General features: G+C 44.7%; 1 protein-coding gene across 3 annotated transcripts in view; it reads right to left on the bottom strand.

Annotated features, from left to right (window-relative positions):
* LOC133603971 (semaphorin-7A) overlaps window positions 1-19,360 on the bottom strand; it is a 58,524-nt gene that overhangs the window by 30,568 nt on the left and 8,596 nt on the right. For all 3 annotated transcript variants that reach the window (XR_012050390.1, XM_061957262.2, XM_061957270.2), the window contains 7 exons: window positions 16,212-16,307; window positions 16,027-16,132; window positions 12,703-12,810; window positions 11,812-11,951; window positions 11,535-11,713; window positions 11,335-11,443; window positions 11,051-11,258 (listed from right to left, as the gene is read on the bottom strand). Coding sequence is in view for 2 of the 3 variants with exons in the window: in XM_061957262.2 (XP_061813246.1) it covers window positions 11,051-11,258; window positions 11,335-11,443; window positions 11,535-11,713; window positions 11,812-11,951; window positions 12,703-12,810; window positions 16,027-16,132; window positions 16,212-16,307 (946 nt within the window). In the remaining variant the exon portion in view is untranslated. The remainder of the gene's footprint in view (window positions 1-11,050; window positions 11,259-11,334; window positions 11,444-11,534; window positions 11,714-11,811; window positions 11,952-12,702; window positions 12,811-16,026; window positions 16,133-16,211; window positions 16,308-19,360) is intronic.

Genomic DNA, 19,360 nt, shown 5'->3' on the forward strand with positions numbered 1-19,360 from the left:
TAAACTAACAGAACATAACGAAAACATGATCCGGACCAAGGATCATGACAGCCAGAAGCTTGTGGATGGCTACCAAAAGCGCCTTATTGCAGGTAAACTTGCCAAGGGACATGTAAGCAAATATTAACATTGCTGTATGTATACTTTTGACCCAGCACATTTGCTCACATTTTCAGTAGACCCATAATAAATTCATAAAAGAACCAAACTTCATGAATGTTTTTTGTGACCAACAAGTATGTGCTCCAATCACTCTATCACAAAAAAATAAGAGTTGTAGAAATGATTAGAAACTCAAAGACAGCCATGACATTATGTTCTTTACAAGTGTATGTAAACTTTTGACCACGACTGTAAGGAGAAGTTCCCCCAACAGAGGGAGGGAGATTTTCCTCTGGCTAACATCTCCTCCAGTTTTGCTGGAGCATCTGTAATGTGCTTGATCAAATAAAAGCTTTTGTTCAACAATACCTCACCGGCGTCACCGACCCTATTGGTCCATGCACACTACCAAGTCGCCCTCAGACAACACCACTGCTGCACCGTTCTCAGAGAAGGGAACGTTCTAGATCCGCTGTGAAAGAAGCGGTGATGTCACCAATACTCTAGTCGTCTGACAGGAATGAGTTAAGAGTTAGGAAGGAGACCAGAGTGCTCTCAGTAGTAATACGTTCCATCTATTAAGTGGGGCTGCAGGGGATTGAGAGGGGTCATCCATAGGTCAAGGAGTGCGGCTAATACTACCCACCTATTTGGGGGGGATGTTCTGACACATCATGATTTATGACCTCTATGTCACATCTATGTCACGAGTGGGGGAAGAGTGGATCGTGAGATGGACAGGCGGATCTGGGCGGCGTCTTCAGTAATGTGGACGCTGTATCGATCCGTTGTGGTGAAGAAGGAGCTGAGCCGGAAGGCAAAGCTCTCAATTTACCGGTCGATCTACGTTCCCATCCTCACCTATGGTCATGAGCTTTGGGTTATGACCGAAAGGACAAGATCACGGGTACAAGCGGCCGAAATGAGTTTCCTCCGCCGGGTGGCGGGGCTCTCCCTTAGAGATAGGGTGAAAAGCTCTGCCATCTGGGAGGAGCTCAGAGTAAAGCCGCTGCTCCTCCACATGGAGAGGAGCCAGATTGGGTGGTTCGGGCATCTGCTCAGGATGCCACCCGAACGCCTCCCTAGGGGGCACATCCGACTGGCAGGAGGCCAAGGGGAAGACCCAGGACACTTTGGGAAGACTATGTCTCCCGGCTGGCCTGGGAACGCCTCAGGGTACCCTGGGAGGAGCTGGACGAAGTGGCTGGGGAGAGGGAAGTCTGGGTGTGGGGAGGCATGGCCGGCAGACCAACAGCGAGGCAGGGCACGCCGGGGCCGACTCCAAGATGGCGGCGAGGAGGCGTGGCCGGCGGCGAGGCGTGGCGCGCCGGGATCGACGCCATAATAAGCCTCAGGTGCGTGGATCGCCCGGCTGGGCACAATTGTGTAATCCCCCTCAGTGTGTAAAAGGGCGGCACCCGAGAACGAGGGGAGGGAAGGATTTGGAGAGCCAGCAACGGATGCAGCGCGGAAGAGAGCGAGAGGCAGACGGAGACGACGAGGGCGTCTGAAAAGCAACCGGAAGAGTGGGAAGAGGAAGGAGCTGAAAAGCGACTAACGTTTTATTGAAATAATAAAACAAAGTCAAAACTGCTCCAGTCATGTCAGTCCTCGGTGGTCCATGGAACCCCGACAGTGAGAGACTGTCACGCTGGGCTTCTCTGCTTAGGCTGCTGCCCCCGACCTCGGATAAGCGGAAGAAAATGGACGGATGGATGGATGGATGGATGTCACATCCGGTAGCCATTTTGTTTTGTGGGATGCACCATATTGTTTGTAGTATGGAAATACTTTGTAATGATTTATGATTCCTACAACTGGAGGTACTTCCAACGTCACCGGTAGCCGTTCATTTTGAAGTTTTTAAGGGATTTGTGTTGTGTAGACCCAAATCTGTAAAAGACAATCACTTGAGCAAATTACTGGTCTACAAAACTCAACGGCAGACCCCTTAAAACAGGGGTTTCAAAGTCAAGGCCCGCGAATGAACGATCTACGGCCCCCGGGATGATATTTGATTAGTATTAGAACCGGCCCGCAGGCCACAGCCACATGCTGCTCTTTTGCATGCACCAATACTCCATCAGTGTTGGCGCTAGGAATTTTCAAAATGGGGTCTGGGACCCCATCAAGTCATAAAAATGGGCTCCCACGGTACATTTTTGGGGTCCCACTTTTTTTATAAGCGTTTTGAAAACGAATGATAAATATATGCATTATCCTGTTATATCTCACATACTATATTGCGTTTTGGAAAAAAGGTTGTCATAAACGTTACTTAATTCTTTAAAAAATATAATACAAAAGAAAACACATTTTTATGCATATGTAGTGTGTGAATGTTGTCTGTCTATCTGTGTTGGCCCTGTGATGAGGTGGCGACTTGTCCAGGGCGTACCCCGCCTTCCGCCCGAATGCAGCTGAGATAGGCTCCAGCACCCCACCGCGACCCAAAAGAAGGGACAAGCGGTAAGCAATGGATGAATGTAAATGTATTCAGTAATAAACATTCATTTACTTTCTTCTTTCCTTCATGGATCTAAACTTTACCGAAGTCGGTAGTTTTTTCTATATTTTTATTGTAATATTGTTAAAGTTAAAAGTTAAAGTCAATCAATGTTTATTTACAGTACATAGCCCTAAATCACAAGTGTCTCAAAGGGCTGCACAAGCCACAACGACATCCTTGGTTCAGAGCCCACATAAGGGCAAGGAAAAACTCACAACCCAGTGGGACGTCGATGTGAATGACTATGAGAAACCTTGGAGAGGACCGCAGATGTGGGAGACCGGATGCAATGGATGTCGAGTGGGTCTAGCATAATATTGTGAAAGCCCAGTCCATAGTGGATCTAACATAATAGTGTGAGAGTCCAGTCCATAGTGGATCTAACATAATAGTGTGACTCCAGTCCATAGTAGACCTAACATAACAGTGAGAGTCCAGTCCATAGTGGATCTAACATAATAGTGTGAGAGTCCAGTCTGTAGTGGATCCAACATAATAGTGAGAGTCCAGTCCATAGTGGATCTAACATAATAGTGAGAGTCCAGTCCATAGTGGATCTAACATAATAGTGATAGTCCAGTCCATAGTGGATCTAACATAATAGTGAGAGTCCAGTCCATAGTGGATCTAACATAATAGTGAGATTCCAGTCCATAGTGGATCTAACATAATAGTGAGAGTCCAGTCAATAGTGGATCTAACATAATAGTGAGAGTCCAGTCCATAGTGGATCTAACATAATAGTGATAGTCCAGTCCATAGTGGATCTAACATAATAGTGTGAGAGTCCAGTCCATAGTGGATCTAACATAATAGTGAGAGTCCAGTCCATAGTGGATCTAACATAATAGTGAGAGTCCAGTCAATAGTGGATCTAACATAATAGTGAGAGTCCAGTCCATAGCGGATCTAACATAATAGTGATAGTCCAGTCTATAGTGGATCTAAAATAATAGTGTGAGAGTCCAGTCCATAGTGGATCTAACATAATAGTGATAGTCCAGTCCATAGTGGATCTAACATAATAGTGTGAGAATCCAGTCCATAGTGGATCTAACATAATAGTGAGAGTCCAGTCCATAGTGGATCTAACATAATAGTGAGAGTCCAGTCAATAGTGGATCTAACATAATAGTGAGAGTCCAGTCCATAGTGGATCTAACATAATAGTGATAGTCCAATCCATAGTGGATCTAACATAATAGTGTGAGAGTCCAGTCCATAGTGGATCTAACATAATAGTGAGAGTCCAGTCCATAGTGGAGCTAACATAATAGTGAGAGTCCAGTCCATAGTGGATCTAACATAATAGTGAGAGTCCAGTCCATAGTGGGGCCAGCAGGAGACCATCCCGAGCGAAAACAGGTCAGCAGCGCAGAGATGTCCCCAACTGATGCACAGGCTAGCGGTCCACCCCGGGTCCCGACTCTAGACAGCCAGCACCTTATCCATGTCCAAGTACCCATGATTGTCACACACGCACTAGGTGTGGCGAAAATGATTCTCTGCATTTGACCCATCACCCTTGATCACCTCCTGGGAGGTGAGGGGAGCAGTGAGCAGCAGCGGTGGCTGCGCCCGGGAATAATTTTTGGTGATCTAACCCCTAATTCCAACCCTTGATGCTGAGTGCCAAGCAGGGAGGTAACAGGTCCCATTTTTTTGGTATAGTCTTTGGTATGACTTGGCCGGGGTTTGAACTCACGACCTACCGATCTCAGGGCGGACACTCTAACCACTAAGCCACCGAGTCGACTGTCGTAACGTGTTTGTTCTATTTTTGACAAAGACAAGGAAAACAATCTGAAGTTCTATTTATTTTTTACTTTTAATGCCGTGATTTGAGATAGGCTCCAGAAACCTCTGCGACCCCGAATGGGACAAGCGGTAGAAAATGGATGGATGGATGGGTTTGACACCCGTGCCTTAAAACGACAACAACAAGAAAATGGCTACCAGTTGGACAATGAAATTACTGCCGGTTTTATAACATAAAAGTCATATTCTGGTTTAAGCACCGCCCACTGAGTGTGAAGTTATACCCCCCCCCCCAAGCGGGCCAAGTGGGTTTGGACTGACCACCCACTGAGCCCCCCCTAAAGAGAGGGGACATTTTTACCACAGCTCTCGTCCTCCTTTAAACGTCAATGTGCTCCACTTTCTTTTCAGGCCATCACAGTCATGTTCTGTTCCGTCCCCCCTGTTGCTTCCACACTTCGTTCCGCCCACAGCGAGAGGCCATCAATTTGTTCTTGCTAAATAGTTTTATTTGCGATATTTTTAGCTTCCACCAAATCCCTACCCTTACACGGACAACACTGACTACTAGGTTGACGCTGCAGGCCAAAGTGTCCCTAATTATGTTGTTTTTCCAGCCGACTGTTGACATTGCAAGTACAATGTGTTCTTTATCTGGCTCCAGTGTAAAGCCCAAATGTCATACTTGCCAACCTTGAGACCTCCAAATTCAGGAGATGGGTGGGGGGTTCTGGGTATTTGTTCTGTTGTGTTTATGTTGTGTTACAATGTGGATGTTCTCCAGAAATGTGTGTGTCATTCTTGTTTGGTGTGGGTTCACAGTGTGAAGCATATTTGTAACAGTGTTAAAGTTGTTTATACGGCCACCCTCAGTGTGACCTGTATGGCTGTTGACCAAGTATGCTTGGCATTCACTTGTGTGTGTGTGTGCTTGAAATTAATGTTATCATTAAACCAGTTAAAAGATCATACAACGGGTCAGCATTTCTTGACATCTTTGAGTAAAGATCATTGTTAAACCCGTCCAATTCTACATTATTATGTGACTGGGCCGGCACACTGTTTGTATGGAGGAAAAGTGGATGCCTGGACAGCATGCGGCTGTTAAGGGGTGAAGGTTTCAGGTGAGAGAGGACGCTAAAGGCAGTAAAAGGCACGCCCCCAATATTGTTGTCCGGGTGGAAATCGGGAGAAATTCGGGAGAATGGTTGCCCCGGGAGATTTTCGGGAGGGGCACTAAAATTCGGGAGTCTCTCGGGAAAATCGGGAGGGTTGGCAAGTATGCCAAATGTGGCCCCAATGTGGCCTCGACGTCACTTGCATGCGCAGGTCGATAAAGTGAAACCAAAAGGGAGTTGACCGGACTCCGTAAATAAAGTCGCTACTAGGGATGTCCCGATCCAGGTTTTTGCACTTCCAATCCGATACCGATATTGTTTTTGCACTTCCAATCCGATACCGATACTGACCGATACCGATACTGACCGATACTGGCCTATCCGAGCATGTATTAAAGTTTAAAGTTATTTAGCCTACTTAGTTGTCAGAATCATGTTGAAAAGGGTTTTAGTACTCTTGATAACAACTAGCCAGCTGAATTAGGGGAGTTTGAATAATACACAATGGTTGGTAACAAGAAACTGACCTGTTTATTCAAGGATAAACACAAAATAGACAAAATTATACATGACAAACACAAATGGCATCATTGAACTAGGGCTGGGCGATATGGCCTTTTTTTAATATTGCGATATTTTAAGGCCATATTGCGATACACGATATATATCTCGATATTTTGCCTTAGCCTTGAATGAACACTTGATGCATATAATCACAGCAGTATGATGATTCTATGCGTTTTGATTGACTGATTGAGACTTTTATTAGTAGATTGCACAGTGAAGTACATATTCCGTACAATTGACCACTAAATGGTAACACCCGAATAAGTTTTTCAACTTGTTTAAGTCGAGGTCCACTTAAATTGATTCATGATACATATATATACTATCAGATATACACTATCATCATAATACAGTCATCACACAAGATAATCACATTGAATTATTTATAATCCAGGGTGTGGAGGGGGGCGCCGGATGTAAGTGTCAAAAAGACAGCCAAAAGAGTTTGATATGAGAATAAATCTAAAGTTAAAATATAGGGTAGAAATGCACCCATTTGCAGGAAATGTAGTCTTGATTTTCAAAATGTTCTTTCAAGGCTTGCATGCCTACATTAAAACATTCTTCTTCATACTGCATTAATATATGCTACTTTTAAACTTTCATGCAGAGAAGGAAATCACAACTAAAAAAATCACTAATTTTTTCATATGGTGTTGATGTGGAAATTTTTGCCTCGACATTTTGATGGTGTGGACGTGTGGCACCGAATGGAGATAAGCATCTCGACAGACGTTGCAATATTTGAACAATGATGACGAAAACTGTTTTCTCTGTCGTGTCCGTGTGTCGAAAATTGTTATGCGCTTATTTTTTTATTTGATTTTGTGCGTGGCATAGATTTGCCGTGCGCAGAGGACGTTTGAGCAGGCGCGCACCTTAGCGGCTGCGCTAGCATCACAGCTAACGTTAGCCATGCTGCTACCTCTCTGCTGGGAGAGGACGTATACGTATGTGACGTATGACGTGACAGTATGTGACGTGTGTAAGAAGGTGCGCTTGCTGTCTGTGAGAAGGAGACAGAAGAAGGAGTGAGAAGAGCCTGTAGTGCAATGCCAGCAGCTAAAAGCAACTGCGTGAGAATCCATAGACCTGTTGATGTGTTGAAGGTGTGCTGGAAAATGCGGAACGGAAATAGGGAGCAGCAGAAAAGTGGAATGTATTATTTAAATCTGTGCGTTGGAAAACACGGACCGGAGTTTTTTTAAAACTGGATCTAGATCGGCATTTTCCCATGCCTTGCAGATACGCATTTTTTGGCAAATATCGGCGGCCGATCCGATCCAAATATCGGATCGGGACATCCCTAGTCACTACTACTACAAAATAAAATAAAAATCGCCACCTTAAAAAGGAACGTTTTTTTACACGAAAATAAATGAAAGTATTTTAATGTATTAATGAATATATACCGTGTAACATATTTGGGAGGGTTCTAATCTTTTTGTGGCGGACATCACTGTAGATCTAGCTTTATTTTTCAACTCACTTACAACGCATGCAGTGTACGTAACATGTACTGTATTATCCGGACTATAAGGCGCAATCCTTTTTTTCCCCCTCAAAACTCGACAGTGCGTCTGTCACGGCGGGGTTGCAGCTTAATGCGAGGTTCGTTCTCCCGGGATGCAAACGGACGACTCCGCACAGGACTTTCAGGTAGGAACATGATTTAATCTTGAAAAGTCACAACAGCACCACAAACAGAAAAGTAACAGGCGCATGAAGCAAACAATGACACCAGACTGAGCGTGACGAGCAAGGTGACTAAATAGCTCTCTGATTAGTGGTTGACAGCAGCTGAGCGTGGGACCACTAACCAGAGGCAGGTAAACCCAATTCATCCCCATGGTGACCAAAATAAACCCAGGAGTGCACAAACAGGAAATAAGGGAGTCCAAAACTAACAGAACATAACAAAACATGATCCGGACCACGGATCATGACAGCACCTTATTACTCGTTGCGCCTAATGTACGGAATAGGTTTGGTGGAGCTTACCCACCTCGAAGCTATTTTATTTGGTACATGGTGTAATGATAAGTGTGACCAGTAGATGGCAGTCAAACATAAGAGATGAGTGTAGGCTGCACTGTGATGGCAATATGACTCAAGTAAACAACACCAACATTTTATATGTTCCATTGAAAATATGGAACATTTTTATTACCGCCACACCTTGAAAATAAGAGTTACTGTATTTTTCGGACTATAAGGTGCACTTAAAACCCTTTCATTTTCTCAAAACTCGACAGTGCACCTTATAGCCCGGTGCGCCTAATGTACGGAATAACTTTGGTTGTGCTTACCGACCTCGAAACTATTTTATATGGTACATGGTGTAATGATAAGTGCGAACAGTAGGTGGCAGTCAAACATAAGAGATACGTGTACACTGCAATAGGACTCAAGCAAACAAAACCCAAATTTTATATGTGCCATTGAAAATATAGAACATTACACACGGCGCTCAAAAATCTGTCAAAATGTTTTAGTACGACTTTGGTAAGCTATGAAGCCACACCGCTTGAAGGATTGTAGGCGCATTAAACATAGGAGTATTATTATGGTGTGTGTGTATAAGGTAAGACATATTATCTGACGTTTTGTTTCGCAATATTATGCAAAAGCAACTTTTCTTCCCTTCTGGTACCTGCTGATCTGTATTTGGGATCTGCATAAATCCTGAAAAATTGCGCACATCCGCCTTTTTAGTCTGTGGTGACTCCGTACTCGATAAGCTTCTGCTTTTTCTCTATCTTCTTGTTATGGGACATTCATCCTCCACTGTTGCCATTTCTAATATAAAGTAGTGTAAAGTTCTTACTTACATCTGTCAGTAAACTCACCATGAAAGCGCTAAAACATACCGGTGTAGTGAGTTTACATTATTCACCCAAGGAACTTTAGTTATTAGAGTGTTCCGGTCGGACGGTTTTTCACGGGACACATTTCGGGTGTTGTTGTTTCCGGATGAGGAGATGCTGCTCTGTTATTGATTGAAGTAAAGTCTGAATGTCATTAAAACAGTTAGCTCCATCTTTTGACACTTCTTCCACTCCCGTCCTTGCACGCTACACCGCTACAACAAAGATGACGAGTAGAAGACGCTGCCGAAGGTGAGCCACGTAAATAAAACCGCCCACAAAAGGGCGCATCCTGAAGCGACTGTCAGAAAGCGGCTTGAAGATGATGTGTAAAACATCATCTATGCAACATTTTGACCAAAGAACCACCATTACATGTTATGTCTTTTACATTTAGAAAAAATAATAATAATATGACTCCTTTAATGGGCCCTATAATCCGGTGTGCCTTATATTAATCAATCAATCAATCAATCAAAGATTACTTATATAGCCCTAAATCACGAGTGTCTCAAAGGGCTGCACAAGCCACAACGACATGCTCGGCTCACATTCCACATCAGGGCAAGAAAAAACTCAACCCAATGGGATGACAATGAGAAACCTTGGAGGGGACCGCAGATGTGGGGCCCACCTCCCCTGGGCGACCGGTGCAATGGACGTCGAGTGGATCTAGCATAATATTGTGAGAGTCCAGTCCATAGTGGATGTAACATAATAGTGTGAGAGTCCGGTCCATAGTGGATCTAACATAATATTGTGAGAGTCCAGTCCATAGTGGATATAACATAATAGTGTGAGAGTCCAGTCCATAGTGGATCTAACATAATAGTGAGAGTCCAGTCCATAGTGGATCTAACATAATAGTGTGAGAGTCCAGTCCATAGTGGAACTAACATAATAGTGAGAGTCCAGTCCATAGTGGATCTAATATAATAGTGTGAGAGTCCAGTCCATAGTGGATCTAACATAATAGTGTGAGAGTCCAGTCCATAGTGGATCTAACATATTAGTGTGAGAGTCCAGTCCATAGTAGATCTAACATAATAGTGTGAGAGTCCAGTCCATAGTGGATCTAACATAATAGTGTGAGAGTCCAGTCCATAGTGGATCTAACATAATCGTGTGAGAGTCCAGTCCATAGTGGATCTAACATAATAGTGAGAGTCCATTATAATATATTTTAAAAAAGATAAAAAATACACCATTTATCAGCAGCGCGCCTAATAATCCGGTGGGCCCTATGGTCCTGAAAATACGGTGAGCAAATACGCCTTAGCGTCAATTCCGGTCCTTCAGCAATCGCTATTTCTTCAGAATGAAAATATATATTCGTGTATTACATATTGCCAATTATTTGCCCACCAGTGATGCACCGAAAATTCAGCCGTCGAAAGAAGACTTTGCTCACCAAAACCGGATGTGGTGATGACGTATCCCCTTCCGCTGGCTCGACCAAAGCTGACGAAAATATACGAGTCGCATTCAGGTCGCATTGCGTTTAGACTGAAGTTACATTTGCAAATATTAGATTTTAATAGGATTCAAACTACTTCCTGATGTGGCCTGAATCTGATGCAAAAAGATCATATTTAAAGCACTTTGGAGCAATTAGACTGACGAAAAAAGAAATCGGATCTGGGTCTCTTTAGGGCAAATAAAACAGGTGTGCAGTTTAAACGGGGCCACCGGCAAAGACTCTATGCTGATAAATGTGACGTCTTCCTGTGAATATGAGAGCAGGGAGACAGCCGTGCACACATATGACTTGTGACGGTTGCCATGGTAATCTCCCTCAGGCACAAGGCAATTTTTGGAGGGCCTTCTGGAAGCAATGGCAGCCCCTCAGCGTGCACGTTTGATCACATATAAACAGAATATGAGAGCGCTTGTGTCAGAAATAAACATGAAAAGAGATGCATGCATTTTCTTTATAGATGTTTCTACTCGTTCGCCGGTTCAAAGATTACGGACAACGGATGAATCATTCCTCTTTTCCTACCGACGAGTCTGAGTGCTGTTGTCAAAACATGAAACCAGTCGCGAATATTTTCGTGTGTTTTTTCGTCGGTACGGAAAAAGTAAAGGTTGCGAATCAATACAGTTTGTTCACCCGAGTGAGGCGTTACCTGTTCCGAGGTAAAGGACGCTGTAGTGCTCTTCGTTGACGGCGAGGACAATGTCTGCCACCGTGTGCGTGATTTGGTCATCCGTCGGGAGGTCGAGCGGAGCCACGCCTACGGGTCGAATCACGTCCTCAATCTCCGGATGGTACCGGATCACACCCAGGTTTTTTATGTCGTTGGGACCGCCCGCCGTGGAGTTTTTACGGACACACTACAAGAGCAAGCAAAGCCGTAGGATCAGGACAGACCAGAATTAGAGGGAGTTCCACTTGGTTTGGTCTTCTTACCATCCCAGGACGACTGCCAATGAAGGAGCTGCTGTAGCCCTTAAGTTTGGATGTGGAGAAGGCCTGGTCAATGTCTTCTATGGAATAGGCACAAATCACACTTCTGCCCCTGAAAAACAAGTCCGGAATATTAAGGAGATGGATTGATAGACAGATAATAAGACATGTGAGAGGTTAGCTTTCTGGATGTTCCAGCTTACCACGCGTTAGAAAACAGGCCGTACATGACACCGGCCCGCTTGTCCTTGGCTGTCAGTACCACCGCATGCTTCATGTTGTTGTACTGCTGCTGAGTGTTTCCGGCGCCGCACATGACCCGTGCCTTCAGGAAGGTGGTCCACGAGTCGGCCAACAGAGCCTTGATCCCGCCCTCGTCCACCTGCGAATCAAGATGACTTGTCAATGTCGACGCCGGTGACGAAATCGAATCCTGTGACAGAATCCTTATTGCTCTTCGGGATCTGTAAGTCTTGTTACCATGCAGATCCGGCCGATGCGGGCCCTGTACGGCTCCTCGTCCACTCGGGCTGTCTTGTTGAACTCACTGAAGAAGAAGTAGATTTCCTCCTTGTATTTTAGGGAGGCAGGGATGATGGCGGCCCCAGCAAACTGCGGATCTGAGTCACAAAACGTAAAAATTAGGGTGCCGTTGAAACCATGGCTGGTGGTTTTGGTTCTGGTTTGTTGTAGCAGGTGGATCGTGAGATCGACAGGCGGATCGGTGCGGCGTCTTCAGTAATGCGAACACTGTATTGATCCGTTGTGGTGAAGAAGTAGCTGAGCCGGAAGGCAAAGCTCTCAATTTACCGGTCCATCTACGTTCCCATCCTCACCTATGGTCATGAGCTTTGGGTTACGACCAAAAAGACAAGATCACGGGTACAAGCGGCTGAAATGAGTTTCCTCCGCCGGGTGACGAGGCTCTCCCTTAGAGATAGGGTGAAAAGCTCTGCCATTCGGGAGGAGCCAGATGAGGTGGTTCGGGCATCTGGTCAAAATGTCACCCAAACGCCTCCCTAGGGATGTGTTTAGGGCACGTCCGACCGGAATAAGAGGGCACGGAGAAGACCCAGGACACGTTAGGAATATTCAGTCTCCTGGTTGGTCTGGGAACGCCACGGGATCCACCGGCAGGAGCTGGACGAAGTGGCTGGGGAGAGGGAAGTCTGGGCTGCTGCCCCCCACCCCTGACCCGATTTCGGATAAGCGGAAGAAGAGGGAAGGATGAATGGATTGTTGTAGCAGGAAAATTAATGTTTGATTTGAAGCCAACCTAACGTAACCTTGCCAAATAATGTGTGATCAATCCAAAGCGTAAACGCTATCTTTGCAGTCATCATCTACCTTTGAAGTTTTTACGTGACTTACTCAGCAGCCAAACGTTTTCTGTCTTCAGGAGTTTCTGGGGTCCGAACGTACGGCGGATAGAACCAGCGTGGCCTCCCACTGATGACATGGCGGAATACAGACTTCCATCTGAGAGGACAAGAACAGAAGGTAAGAAAAGGCCACAATTGAGCGTGTTGGAGGGGGAGGAGTGAGGAAGGCAGGGAAGGAGATGCGGAGAGAACATTGACTACAGAATAAAGGCAGAATCCCAGGAGGCTAAAGATAAGGATGAGGAGGATGAAGATGAGGACAAGGAGCAGAGCCAACATGAAGGCAGCCGGCTGACAGCCACCAACACTCATCCTTCTCCATTGAGCTCTGTCTCCATAGCGATACTTGATAAACCTCAACACTTCGTTTATGCAGAGTAATTACGACTTCATCCGGCCAAAAATGCCTTAATTGACGTCACCTTTTTTGTAAAGTTACGACAAAACTTGCGATGTTTTAAACCTTTTTTTTTTTAAATAACCTTGAATCAACTTGTGGTTTTATGAATATCTTATCAATGTTTAGGTGTCGCCTGTAACCTTATACTGCATTAATGTTTTACTTGTTTTACACCACAAAGACTTAAAAGTGGACACTCGATCACAGTGAAAGCACATACCGTATTTTCCGGACCATAGGGCGCACCGGATTATAAGGCGCACTGCCAACGAAATAATATTTTTCATATATAAGGCGCACCGGTTTATAAGGCACATTAAAGGAGTCTTATTTTATTTTATTTTATAAATGTAAAATACTTCCTTGTGGTCTACATAACATGTAATGGTGGTTCTTTGGTCAAAATGTTGCATAGATGATGTTTTACAGATTATCTTAAAGCCGCTTTCTGACAGTCGCTTCCGGATACGCCGTTTTGTGGGCGGTCTTATTTACGTGGCTCACCTTCGACAGCGTCTTCTCCGCGTCATCTTTGTTGTAGCGGTGTAGCGTTTAAGGATGGGAGTAAAAGAAGTGTCAAAAGATGGAGCTAACTGTTTTAATGACATTCTGACTTTACTTCAATCAATAACCGAGCAGCATCTCCTCATCCGGAAACAACAACACCGGAAATGTGTCCCATGAAAAATCGTTGACCGGAACGCTCTAATAACTAAAGTTCTTTGGGTGAATAATGTAAACTCGGGCTTTTGTGGCGAGCTTACTGACAGATGTAAGTAAGAACTTTACACTACTTTATATTAGAAATGGCAACAGCGGAGGATGAATGTCCCATAACAAGAAGATAGAGGAAAAAGAAGAAGCTTATCGACTACGTGGTCGGCACGGACTAAAAAGGCGGACGCTCGCAATTTTTCAGGATTTATGCAGATCTCAAATACAGATCAGCAGGTACCAGAAGGTAAGAAAAGCTGCTTTTGCATAATATTGCGAAACAAAACGCCAGACAATATGTCTTACCTTACACACACACCATAATAATACTCCTATGTTGAAGCACAGTACAATCCATCAAGCGGTGTGGCTTCATAGCTTACCAAAGTCGTACTAAAACATTTAATAGATTTTTGAGCGCCGTGTGTAATGTTCTATATTTTCAATGGAACATATAAAATGTGGGTTTTGTTTACTTGAGTCATATTGCTCGCTACACGTATCTCTTATGTTTGACTGCCATCAACTGTTTGCATTTATCATTACATTATCATGTACCATATAAAATAGTTTGGAGGTCGGTAGGCACAACCAAAGTTATTCTGTACATTAGGCGCACCGGGCTATAAGGCGCACTGTCGAGTTTTGAGAAAATTAAAGGATTTTAAGTGCGCCTTATAGTCAGTAAAATACGGTAACTCTTATTTTTTGAAGGTGTGGCGGGGGGGGGGGGGGGGGGGGGGGTAGCGGGGGATGTATATATTATCAAGTATTTCTTATATATATAAATAATCCGTTCATGAATGATTATATCCGTTCGGCCACTGTGTTCAATGGAGAAGTCTGATCTACAAAATGTGCAGGCATACCCCTTCCCCTTCGAGCTGTCCTGGATGAACTGAGATAATTTTTTCCAATCATTTTGGAACTTTCAAGCGTACTTCTTCTTCTTCTTACTCGTCGTCGCCATGTCTCTTCTTCGTTCTTCTGCTTCGTCTCTGTTATGTTTTTTGGACATTACTACTTGCCGTAGTTTTGAAGCAATGCATGATGGGAATCCGAATGTTGTATGTCAGTGTATTAACGTGCCGGCTGGAATAAACCCACAGTGAGAAATAGCTCCGTGCCTGCCTACTTTATGGGTTATAGATAAACCTATGGATAACGGAGAGATATATAATAGTCTCATTTTCAGGTGAGAGAGGACGCTAAAGGCAGTGCCTTTAAGGAACGCCCCCAATATTGTTGTCCGGGTGGAAATTAGGAAAAATTCGGGAGAATGGTTGCCCCGGGAGATTTTCGGGAGGGGCACTGAAATTCGGGAGTCTCCCGGGAAAATCGGGAGGGTTGGCAAGTATGCGTATACGTCCTATGTGAACAGCCAAGATGAGCTTTTTTAACCTGAGTTTTGAAAATGGTCTTATTATATTATATCTATTATATTTTATTATTACATTTTATATACCAAAGAATATATTGCGAGAATCGTGTTGAACTGAGAAAGAAATCTGAATAGAATCATCACCCCAAGAATCATGTGTTTTCTGCCTTGTGTAGAAACTATAGCTGATTTTCCTAAAAAAGGTCAGCTGGAGGTGGAGAAAGGTGTTGTCGTTGTAATTGCATCCTAGCAAAAGGGCTTTGTTCATGACAAATAGTCTAGGAAGAACTTTGCCTTGCTGCAGATAAGCGACTTGATCTGCATTAAAAAGAAAAAGCACAATGGTCACTGCCCGTGTGATTGTGGATAAAACGAACCAGAATTTAGACGTTCAGCTCCGTCACGCTCGACAGTGCCCAGGTTTCTATTCAGCACTGTAACATCTTAATCAGGAGGTCGTTATTAAACAAGTGTTCAAGCTAAGCAGAAACACTCCGATCATCAATCTCTCTCGCAGAGTGCCCTGCAGTGCAAACTAACTCCTTCATCGGCATGAAAACAAAAGTCCCTCTGTGCCAAAAGGTTGAACAAACGCTCTGTGGCGCCCTCGCAGAAGGTCGCTTTCATTTCCGAACGTGACTTATAGTGGGATGTAGCGTCCTTGGGAGACTGATAAAGAACATCTGCTCTTGATTCGCTTCAGCGGCCCTTTATTAGAAGATCATAACGTTACACGCGCTAGCGCTCGTTCATGTGATGCTGACACAAACAATATGGAGGCGGACATCCTGCGGCTGTTGAAACGGACACTCTCTCACCTGCGGGCAGGCTGATGGACCTCTGCGAGGGGTAAGGTGGGGAGATGTCAGAGGGCGATGCGATTTGTCCGACTCCCTGGACGTCGGTCAGCACTGTGTCGTTAACCTGCCGAACAGTAGGTTTTTTTCTGCAGATGCACTTTTTTTAGCGTTGTAACACTCGTTAGCGCGTGTGGCGCTCTTACCAGCATCCAGCAGCGAGGACTCCCAGCATTTGTCCCACACACGATGAAGGTGTCGTTGACTTTCTCAATGACTGTGATGAAATTATCACACTCCATCTGCAAGACAGAGAAACCACGGCAGTGAGACGAGGACATGGTGCTCAATGAAGCGCAAAAAATTGGTTCATCTGTAATTATTAATTATTAATTGCCGATCTGCTCCCTGTATGGTCAGTGTCAGAGCTTGGTCCGCAGTTAGTCGGACCTGATTCCAGCGAGGGTTGGACTCCGCCAAGGCTGCCCTTTGTCACCGATTTTGTTCATAACTTTTATGGACAGAATTTCTAGGCGCAGTCAGGGCGTTGAGGGGATCCAGTTTGGTGGCTGCAGGATTTAGTCTCTGCTTTTTGCAGATGATCTGGTCCTGATGGCTTCATCTGGCCAGGATCTTCAGCTCTCACTGGATCGGTTCGCAGCCGAGTGTGAAGCGACTGACTGGGATGAGAATCAGCATCTCCAAATCTGAGTCCATGGTTCTCGCCCGGAAAAGGGTGGAGTGCCATCTCCGGGTTGGGGAAAGAGATATTGCCCCATGTGGAGGAGTTCAAGTACCTCGGAGTTTTGTTCACGAGTGAGGGAAGAGTGGATCGTGAGATTGACGGCGTCTTCAGTAATGCGGACGCTGTATTGATCCGTTGTGGTGAAGAAGGAGCTGAGCCGGAAGGCAAAGCTCTCAATTTACCAGTTGATTTACGTTCCCATCCTCACCTATGGTCATGAACTTTGGGGGTACAAGCGGCCGAAATGAGTTTCCTCGGCCGGGTGGCGGGGCTCTCCCTTAGAGATAGGGTGAGAAGCTCTGTCATCCGGGAGGAGCTCGAAGTAAAGCCGCTGCTCCTCCACATCGAGAGAAGCCAGATGAGGTGGTTTGGGCATCTGGTCAGGATGCCACCCTAACGCCTCCCTAGGGGAGGTGTTTAGGGCATGTCCGACCGATAGGAGGGCACGGGGAAGAGCCAGGACACGTTGGGAAGACTATCTCTCCTGGCTGGCCTGGGAACGCCTCGGGATCACCCGGCAGGAGCTGGACGAACTGGCTGGGGAGAGGGAAGTCTGGGCTTCTCTGCTTCGGCTGCTGCCCCCACGACCAGACCTCGGATAAGCGGAAGAAGATAAATGGATAGATGGATGTTTACCTAAGTCAAAAGGACGTACTTCTGCACTGTCCCTGTCCTAAATGCAGTGTTTTTGTGTCGTTGAACGACAGTGGGCATTTTTATGATTACGTTAAAAGAAAAAACTGTCCAAAGCTTTGATATTTTCCCTCCTATGGAAGATTAGGATATCTTTGAGTCATGAAGACATTTTTACATAGCTTTAAATTTGATCAGCACCAGATGAAACTTAATGTTACAGCTTCCGATAGTGCTTACGCACTACCACTTCCGAGAGGCTTTAAGTGAGGCATTTGTAATATTTGCACATTGTAAAGGGCCTTTTGGATGTTTACATAGCTGCATTTCCATTACCCCCAGAAATGCACAAAACCTAAATATCGCAATAAGAAACTGGTAATAGAAACACCCATAATTCGAAAAAACTCGAAACTAAAAAATGTTTGCGCTCTCATGAGGTGGTTTTTGAGACGTTTCGATAGTGAAGTGTTTGGCAAAAGCGCAATGGAAACACTTTTTCCGCATTTTGAGGTCAACTAAACTCTGAACCGACGGGGCGCTGATGCAGGACGGTTCGTTTTGGTCTCGTTTCCGAGACCAAGCGAGGCGGCACAGCCGCACCGGTCCGTCTCGCTGGTCCCTTCTCTGCAATAGAGACCGACCCGCAGCGGGCTTGGAGAGACCCACATGCCCGAACAATGTCAATGGGGGCGGTAAGGACGTTGCCTTTGAGCGATCACCCGCTGCCTTCCGTCAATAAAAATGGCTAAACCACTCTGATAAACAAACACGGTAGACATTGGACAGTTTAGTGAGGTCCTTGGCGCAAAGAAGACACCAAACTTGACTAAATAGAGGAAGTAACAGTCGTAGCAAAGTTTCCGGAAGGATAACTACCTTTGCACTTCTTAAACTAGGCAGTGCTTCGCTCCAATCTCCGGCGAATCCCACCAGTGCTGACGGCTGGATTTAGCCGACCACAGGTGTGTTGTGTAATTGTGAGCTCAGTGTCTGACAGCGGTGTTTCCCAACGAGCGCGAGTCCCCCATGTAGAAACATCCTCCCAAAACTACTAGTGAAAGATTCTTGTGAGCAGAAAAATGTACTTCATGGAGTAAAAGATATAGGAGGCCAAAGACCAGCGGTTATTAGACATCAGGAAGCAGCGACTGCTCCGAGGAAGGCTGAAGTGACAGCCGAAACTGTAATCAGGACTTATATCTCACTCTCTAAAAAACAAATTGTCTGTGCACAATAATATGTTATTAATAATTTTTAATGGCCACATAGATCCATCCATAAATGTAATTATTGCTAGCCACATATAATACCTTGTGCTTAGCTGGGAATAAAAGAAAATTAACGAAACCTGTAATTCCTCCATGAACTGTTACAAGGCATATCAAATAGTAATAGGGATATCAGTAAAGCAGATTAACTGATTGTGGGCATAGATAAGGCATGGAGTGGTATCGGACAGGGCGGAAGCAGAAACAGACGTCAGATGCCAGCTTAGGACTGCGCCAGCCGGCAATGCTTTTGCTGCGGAGCCATTATGTGGATTATTTTCTCATTTTTACAGTTTTTGTGGATTTTGTCATTGGTTTGTGGAAAACTTGGACAAGCAGATATTTAACGGAAAGACTCGAGTTGGATCCACGGTTTCCAACAATCTATTGCTATCCCATACTGTAAGTGCTGCACTGCAAAAAGTCAGTGTTCAAAAAAAAAATATACAAAAATGAGGGATATTTTATTTGAACTAAGCAAAATTATCTGCCAATAGAACAAGAAAAATTGGGTTGTCAAGACTTTCCAAAACAAGCAAAATTAGCTAACCTCAATGAACCCCAAAATACCTTAAAATAAGTATATTCTCACTAATAACAAGTGCACTTTTCTGGGTAGAAAAAAAGCATGAGACCTTTTTGCTCAATATGTTGAAAAATATTCTTAAATGAAGTAAATGAAAGTGCCATTATCTTGACATAATGA

Source organism: Nerophis lumbriciformis, linkage group LG04 (genome assembly GCF_033978685.3).
Source record: "Nerophis lumbriciformis linkage group LG04, RoL_Nlum_v2.1, whole genome shotgun sequence".
NCBI classification, from domain to species: Eukaryota; Metazoa; Chordata; class Actinopteri; order Syngnathiformes; family Syngnathidae; genus Nerophis; species Nerophis lumbriciformis.